Source organism: Nuphar pumila, chromosome 6 (genome assembly GCF_984573655.1).
Source record: "Nuphar pumila chromosome 6, dmNupPumi1.hap1.1, whole genome shotgun sequence".
Taxonomy (NCBI): Eukaryota; Viridiplantae; Streptophyta; class Magnoliopsida; order Nymphaeales; family Nymphaeaceae; genus Nuphar; species Nuphar pumila.
In genome coordinates, this window is record NC_143254.1 from 116918767 (window position 1) to 116927128 (window position 8362).

The 8362-nt window shown below is 43.0% G+C and overlaps 1 protein-coding gene across 1 annotated transcript; it reads left to right on the plus strand.

The window, feature by feature from the left end:
- The first annotated feature begins 3587 nt into the window (after positions 1 to 3587).
- Positions 3588 to 5451, plus strand: LOC149835853 (salt tolerance receptor-like cytoplasmic kinase 1). The gene is made up of 2 exons (XM_090010695.1): positions 3588 to 4206; positions 4413 to 5451. Exons 1-2 carry the CDS (start codon positions 3612 to 3614, stop codon positions 5108 to 5110), a joined length of 1293 nt encoding a protein of 430 aa, XP_089866821.1. The 5' UTR covers positions 3588 to 3611; the 3' UTR covers positions 5111 to 5451.
- The last annotated feature ends 2911 nt before the right edge of the window (positions 5452 to 8362 follow it).

Consider the following 8362-nt stretch of genomic DNA (forward strand, 5'->3'; position numbering starts at 1 on the left):
AAAATAACCTGAAAAACCCATTAAGCATCTATCATTAAGCACCTATGCCCTATATATATATATAATGAGTACATGCTAAATGAAACGTACTAAATGAGTTTTTCAGATTTTTCTTTTGTTTTATTTTAAAATTTTGAACATACAAATGTGATATATGTAGTTGATTGATCAGCTCTTGAAGTGTTTGATTTAGACACATGGGTGGTTTTTTATAACGTTTGAAAAAACACTCTAAAATCTTTGTAAAATTTTGAGGCTTTAAATATAAATTTTTTGATTGAAAACACATGATGCAGGTGTGGATTTCTTGTAAATCGATAATGCCCGACACGTTTATAGGGTCAAAACTGCAAAAAATACAGAAAGAGTAGAAAAATCTATTTAGCATATTTCATTTAACATGGCTCCATTTCTCTCTCTCTCTCTCTCTCTCTCTATATATATATATATATATTAAGTTTTTTATATTTTATCACAAGTTTGATAAAATACCGTGACTGGTTCAAACTGGCTGTCCACCGAGTCAAACTTGGCCAATACATGATGCACTGAAATCACGTTTCGAATGCACGCATACACGTGCCCATTTGCGAGTGCCTTTTTTTTGTCGGTACCTACTACATCTTGAAATTGAAGCCCAGAAGAAAATAAAACATTGGAAGGGAAGTCCTCGTCTTACCATAAAAAAAAACCCTAACCACTGTCAATTCTCCCAATCCCAAAACATCATACTATTGTGAAGCCAAGCAAGAGGGCCTCCAAAGCACAGCTGTGTGACTTGGTAAAGCAGCTTTTCATCCATAGGGTGATGCAAGCAATAGAACTAAATTGGATGTTTAATTAAGGCCTCCATTTAGTAAAAGTAAAACCATTGCCCCCCCCCCCCCCCCCCTTGCCTGCCCATTGGGGAGTACAGTAAACTTCCATTTTGCCGTAAGGAATGCCTGTGGGTTTTGAACTATGGTCTTCACGTCAGGTGACAAATCATAATCGCCCCTAATCAGAAAAATGGAGTCTTTGCAGGCAATCCTTTATTAAATTTGGACCTTCGTGAAAACTTACAAGCCAACCTGACCAAATCAGGTCTGAAGGAGCACTCAAGATCCGGATAAAATGGTATTTGACCATCAGATGTCCGAACCAAACTTGACTGACATTTTTTATAGGGAAGCCAGGGGATAACGCCCGTGGGATATGAATTCAAAGCCCCTTGATTAAGATACTTCAACCTAAACATCGAGCTATCTGATTCAACCCAACTAAATCTAATCAGATAGCATACACCTTTAGTTGGTTATCAGGATGTTTCCTGTAAATCTTACTAATGGCTAGCAATTATGCCAAAATATGCTTATTCTATATAAGAGCTTGACCTCAAAAGTGTTTGGCCTAATGGGCGGTCTAGGTTCAAATCCAATGGACATCATCCTTGTTGGGTTTCCCTCTTTATCAGACTCATCTATCTTAGAAATAGATCGTCTGATAACTGATCATTTATAGCATCATCACTAGTTCGATGCATATTTACTATCGTGGCAGAATTCTCAAGCGCGATGCTTGATTTTTTTTAGAACGATTTGAAGTATTTGCTAGATAGCGATTTGTAGAAGTCCTCACAGCGAAATGATGATTCAGCTGTTCAGAGTTTTGAAGATCAACGATTTATCGATGACGATTTATGATTTATGCTTTAAGCTGCATAGCGATTTGTTTCAGTATTCGTTGGATAGTGATTTGTTTCAGTTTTCGCTGGATAGTGATTTGTAGTATTCGCTGCATAGCGATTTATGATAAGACGATCAAACACATTATAAGTTGTACAAGATGTTTAGTCTTCTGCATTAAATACGGGCCTCGTCCTTTGTTTAAGGGATGAATGAAAAAGAGAGAGAAATTGAGAGTCGAAAAAGTAGAAAAGAGTGTGACATATACTTTTAGGGCACCGAAAGGGTGTGAAGAGAACAAAAGCAAGAAGTGTTGATACACTTCTTTCAGGACAACTTCGTGAGGTTGGTTCTTCAGAGCATTCGTTCTTTGTTCTTCAGTGAGGTATGTCTTTTTTATTTTTCGTTACACATTTATGTATTTGTAAGACCACCTTATAACTCTGTTTGAAAATAGTGAAAGGTGCTGACTTATTGATCGCAGTAGACGTACTTCAGTTTGAGAGAGAACCACGTAAATTTGTATGTGCTATTTTTATTTTCGCTGTTGATTTACCTTTCTTTCATAGATTCACACTTTTTTCCAACAATCCTTTGCACAAGCCTAAGCATGGTGACTATCTAGGGGTAAGGGGTAAGCATACAAAGTTTTATAATTCTAGGACATTGATAGTAAGTATGACTTGTAGAGCGAGAGCCACTAGGTCTATGATCCAGGAGCTGTTTCTCGGTGAAAGTATCAAAAAAAAAATCAAGAGCTAGGTTTTATAGATTGGAGCAAAAGCATAGTTCTATTTAATGCTCAAAAGAAGCCGGAACCATATAGGATGCAGCCTAGCTATTTCGCCTATTACCCGGTATTCTGCAGGATCTGAACTGTATAAGTTAGACATGAAGGAGGCTAGGTGGGTTGACTATATATTGTTAATTTGTGTTATTGTCAAAAGGGCCTTCTTAACACCTTAATTGCTCTGTCTAACACATGCCCACCTCCCAATCAGAAGCAACTCATATGCGACTGATCTCACATACTTGTTAACGGTAAGGAATGCTTAATTTACTAATGCCCACCAAGTATTAAACTGCAATATAATAGAGCAAATTGGTTTACTTTGTAACACTTTTTTTTTATGGGATACTCTGTAACACAAATGTCAAAAGAAAAAGTACAAAAACGGAGCTTTCAGCAGAAATAACAAATAATACTGTCACCAAACCCCTCCCCGTAAGCAAAGAAGAAAAAGGGAGAGCATTTCCTCGAGGTGAATCAGCAGACTTGCAGGCATTTTTACTCGATCAAGATACCCATACAAACATCATTTCTCCTTTTTTTAGCCAATTTATATTCCACATCCCCAAGTCATTGCCCACTCTAGTTCTGTTTTTTCTCATCTTTTTTTACGAAAATAGTTTTTAAAGAGAGGAGAGAACACCCCCAACCAAACACGCTTTAGAGAGAGGAGGGTGGGGGGACACCCAAACAAACTTTAGAGAGAGAAAGTTAGAGAGAGGTGATGCAATTATTATTATCATTTGCATTATTTTAAAAGGGGAAATGCCAGCTATGTCTAACAAACGAGGAGAGCTCCTCTCTCTTTCCTCTCTCGTGAAATATAAGGGGAGAACGAGGGACTGACAGAAGATAGCACGTTGAAAAGGAACGGTGGGATAACCCATTTGGAGAAAGGAGAGAGAGAGGGCCACTCATCGTCTTCACTTCAATATTCCCCACACCATTTAAACGACCTCCCTCTACAACCTCGTGTAAACGCCTGCTTTGTAGTCAACGTCTATGTGAGTTGGAGCCTTGAATTCTGGGGCCTCCCTCCTCCAATTTTAGCCCACAAAAACCAGGGTTTCTATTCCAATTTACCCCACTCCCTCTCTGCTCTTTGCCCCCCGCCTCTATCACACACCACATAACAACAAGCAACTCTCTCTCTCTGGATGGCCCTCACTCGGGCCACCGTCGTCTATATCTTGAGTTGGGCATTCGTTTTCGTCTCACTCACTGCTCATGCTCTCGCTTCCAACGGAGACGTCCCACCATCAAAGACCGACGGAAGAGCCCCCTTCGCCAAGGAGAGACTCATCATCATACTAGGCGTAGCCTTCGGCTCACTCTTCCTCGTTCTCGCAGTCCTCATGGCCCTCTGCTTCATGCGTCTCAAGGGGATGAACCCCTGGAGGACAAGCACCGTCGACGACGAAGAAAAACAGACTACCAACAAGAAGAAGGAGGAGGCTCAGCAACAGCATCCCCCCCAAGAGAGCATCGTCGTATCGACCAAAGCAGGGTCGACGGTGAAGAGGTTGAGCTGGGGGGAGGCGGAAAGGATCACCGACAACTTTGCGTTGGCGATCGGACAGGGCGGCTTCAGCACCGTCTACCTCGCTCGCCTCTCCGGCTCCGACTTGGCCGCGCTGAAGCTCTTCAGGAGCAGCGAGCGGCTCACCAGGGCGTTCAGGCAGGAGCTCGACATTCTCCTCCGCCTTCGCCATGAAAACATCGTGAAGCTACTTGGTTACTGCGATGAAAAAGGTTCGTCTTTCTTTTCTTGTTTACCTTCTCTTTTTCTCCTTCAAAATGATCAAAACAGGCGAGAATTTTTTTTAAACAGAGCATTAATGCATAAGCATTACACAATAAAAAAGCAGCACAGGATAGACGGCTAAGCAGCAGTGCTTTTTTGTTAAATACAAAAGGGCATCTTAATTATTCTGACACATTTTTTTTGTCCCTAATAGAGGAGGGAGTGCTGCTTTTCGAGTTGGCGCCCAACGGGACGCTGCACGAGAAGCTCCATGGGGATGGGGACGAGAAGGAGAAGGGGAATGCTCTGCTGACGTGGCAGCAGAGGACGTCGATCGCGCTGGGGGTGGCGCGGGCGATCGATTACCTGCACGACCGCTGCGAGATGCCCATCGTCCACTGCGACGTCAAGTCCTCGAACGTGCTGCTCGACGGCAGCTTCTCCCCCAAGCTCTGCGACTTCGGCTCCTCAAAGATGGGCTTCTCCTCCGCGGTTCTGCCCTCGTCGATCTCGCCGGTGATGGCCTCGCCGGGCTACGTCGACCCGCACTACCTCCGCACCGGGATCGTCTCCAAGAAGACCGACGTCTACAGCTTCGGCGTCCTCCTCCTCGAGCTCGTCTCCGGGGCTGAGGCCTTCTGCCCAGAGACGGAGCGGCTCCTTACGCGCACCGCCGCCGGCATCGTCGCGGATCCGGCGAGGGTGCCGGAGCTCGTCGACTCGAGGCTCGCCGGTAGGTTCGACGCCGAGGAGGCTCGAGCGATCGTCTCCGTCGCCGCGTCGTGCCTGAGGGAGCAGCCCGCACTCAGGCCGCCCATGGCAGACATCGTCGCCCTCCTCGCCGAGAAGTCCGTCGCCGGAAAACTCTGCGGCCGTGAGGTGGCGGTCAAGGGGGAACGCCTGGAGCGGTAACGGAAGGAGACGAATCCCCGTTCCCTCTTTTTTTTTTTTTTTCTCTTTTGGGATGAAGAAAATATCAGTATTGTCCTAAGTGAATTGCTTAACCAACGGGAATGCCCCCAAAGGGTTGTACAGATGGTTGAACGATGGGGACCTTCTCGTCGTTTACGGAAGGTGTGAGGTTAATATAATGATTTTGATAGAAAGAATTTTCAATTTTTTCTGACGTGGCTTGATTATGAGTCAGCAGTACGTCGTCGTCACTATGATATCATCGGAGGCCGCACATGTTTTGACAAAAAATGAAATGATATGATGGCCTGTAGGGCCCGTCCATCTGGATTCGTCGGCAACCGTGTAAGGGTAATTTGGTCATTTTAACTTGTGGTTATGATTGCACGAGGACGGTGTAATGCCTGGGCATGGTTGTTGATAAAAATGAAAGGGCGCCTTTGTCATCTGGGAGTTTGCGCTGCACAACAATGATTACGTGGCAGAGACCACAGTTTAGATGTTTTCAATACCGGTTTTGGACCTGAATCGATTTCCAAATTTGATTCAGAGAATCGATCGATCGGACAATGTTTTTTTTTTTTTAAATTTAAAAGTTCATTAAGAAATTACCAAACTAAAAAAGATATTACAAAAGGCAGAATCAGCTTATTCAACCCCAACGCAACGTAAATCATCTGATTCAGGGTGAATTCGGGATGAATCGCCCGATTCTATAACCGGACCAAACCGACCTCCTTACAGAATGGATTTGGGGCTAATTCAATGCAAATCGAACGATTCAGGCCAATTCATGCTGATACTGATATCGTTGGAAACAAGCCGAAATAGCTCGTTGGAATTCATAAAATATAGGGTAAACATTGGCTACTAATGAAGGTAAGGAACTAATGAGTAGAAAATCATTTTTTTCTTAAAAACATTTCTATTTTTTGGTAGATCAAATGTTAAGGATGTGATTTACATGGGTTTGTTTAGTAGGAAACTTGTTTTAAATTATGTGATTATAATAAGTAATTTTGGTTTTTAAAGGGGTTCAAAACTCAATGGCCTGTTAAAATTTTCTAACTTTGAAAAACACGTTTTTACATAGAAAATTATGATCCAATGCTTGATCCTTATCAAACAAATCATGTAGAACACATCTATGTGATTAGATTGAGTCAATACAACTTGCACATATGATTTTTAGCTCGTTAGTTTCTTACCTTCATTAATAGCAAATATCTTGCCTAAACTGTACTCGCATTGAGTTGTACTAAATATATTTTTGATGTGTTTTACATCATATAATGTACATTGCATTTGGTTGACAAGTTATGTGTTTATGGATAAAATCTTATTGATCAGACTAGGATTTATTTTTTTGTAATTCTATTACTTTGATCTCTAAAATAATATCTATTTTTAATAAACAAGTTAGCTCAAAGCCTCAAACTCAACTGAAACTGGCTTGGTTCAGCTCAGCTCACTACAAGAATGAGCGAAGCTTAAACACTTCAATCATAATGTTTACTATTTGGTATGCAACCTCCAAACCAGCCCAAGTATATCATGGCTCAGTCCCACCTAATTTCTTTGTATTGTTAACTAAGGGTGTCAATGGGTCGGTTTTGGTTCAGACCCAGGCGAAACCAGACCTGACCTCAATTTTTGGGTATAGTAATGGGTCTGAACTCGAGTCTAATTAGACCCATCATAATAGAAACCGTACCCGGACCCAATAAGAGCTACATGAACCAGACCTGGGCCACAGCCAGTAAAATAATATATATTTTTTATCATTTTTACATTGACAAGATGCGGATCTTAATCAGAACTCGGATCGAGCCCGGGTCTGGTATAAAATTTCACAAACTATACCCAGCTCCATGTATTAATCGGACCTTTGGGTCCGGACCTGGGTCTTAATTGGGTCTTCTTATTTATCACCATATGCTGACCCCTGTAGTGTTTGGTATAGGTCAGGTCCGGGTAAACCCAACCCGTTGACACCCCTATTGTTAACGTATCCAGATGGAGATCCCGAGATCCAGGTCTGGACTGACTCATGAGCCACATGGTCTTACTAGATCTAAACGCACTTGCAAAATAGCCGCCTGTGTGTTCCACTATTTAAAAGATTCAGACAATGGAAAACATTGGCTACACTCGACCGTACCATAATTTCTAGCATAAACTCATACACTTGAGCTTTTATATGTTCGAATTGATCCCACGATACGCTCCACACAGAAGTTTCTTTTTATTAGCGATCAAACTTTTGGGTCAACAATGATTTTAAGAATGAAAACATGAATTTTCAATTGTAAACTTAGTTATTTTGCTGCAATTTTTTTTTTAATTCTTAAAAGGACCTTCTTATGCAATGCAATTGGATGATCTAAAATATAGTTTTATTTAAACAAATCCTGTAGATTATACCTATACTGCATGACCGAGAGCAGATCAGGTGATCCATCAAATCACTTTAAGAAAGTGATTTGACATCTTCACCGTCCATTACATCATCCCACCGGACCCCAGCGGATGCTAAATCACTTTTCTTAAAGTGATTTGGCAGATCACCTGATCTGCTCTGGGATTGACCCGCAAAAAAGCACACACAAATATGAATGTATTTTTGTTTAGATAAGCAAACTGTGGGATTGGACTGGGGACCCTATAGATAGTGCGCAACCTAACCATCCAGCTATCTCATTCAAAACTATTGAGATTGATTGGCCGACATCATTGGTGAGAACCTACCAATACCATTCTTCCAGTAGATCTTATAGAGGCTTTGCCAAATCGAGATAAATGTAATAATGGGCGTTAGAGATAAGGCCCATAGCTAGGGATGGCAGAGGGGCGGGGCGGGGGACAAGGTCTCCACCCCCTCCTCCATCCCCGGCGGGGATGGATTTTATCCTCCACCCCCGCCTTCATCCCCGTTTCATGTCTTCCATCCCCGGTTCAAACGGGGATGAGGCAGGGCGGGGCAGGGATATTGCAGGGAAAAGTGGTTGGGGCGGGGCGGGGCGGAGAAAAGTGCACGTTCATCCCCGCCTCCACCCCCGAACGGGGATGGATTTTAACCTTCGTCCTCGCCTCCATCCCCGTTTCATACCCTTCATCCCCGGTCCAAACGGGGTGAGGCGGGGCCCCGCTTCCCCCCCCCCCCCCCCCCCGGTCCACTGCCATCCCTGCCCATAGCCTATACCACTGAAATCTTCGGGTCAGACCTACTTTTTCATTAATTTTGTGGTGGAG

Excerpts from the sequence above, each read along its gene's own strand:
- LOC149835853 (XM_090010695.1), top strand. The coding sequence starts at position 3,612 with ATGGCCCTCACTCGGGCCACCGTCGTCTATATCTTGAGTTGGGCATTC. Across the intron at positions 4,207-4,412 it reads TGGTTACTGCGATGAAAAAG|AGGAGGGAGTGCTGCTTTTC; the intron begins GTTCGTCTTTCT and ends TGTCCCTAATAG.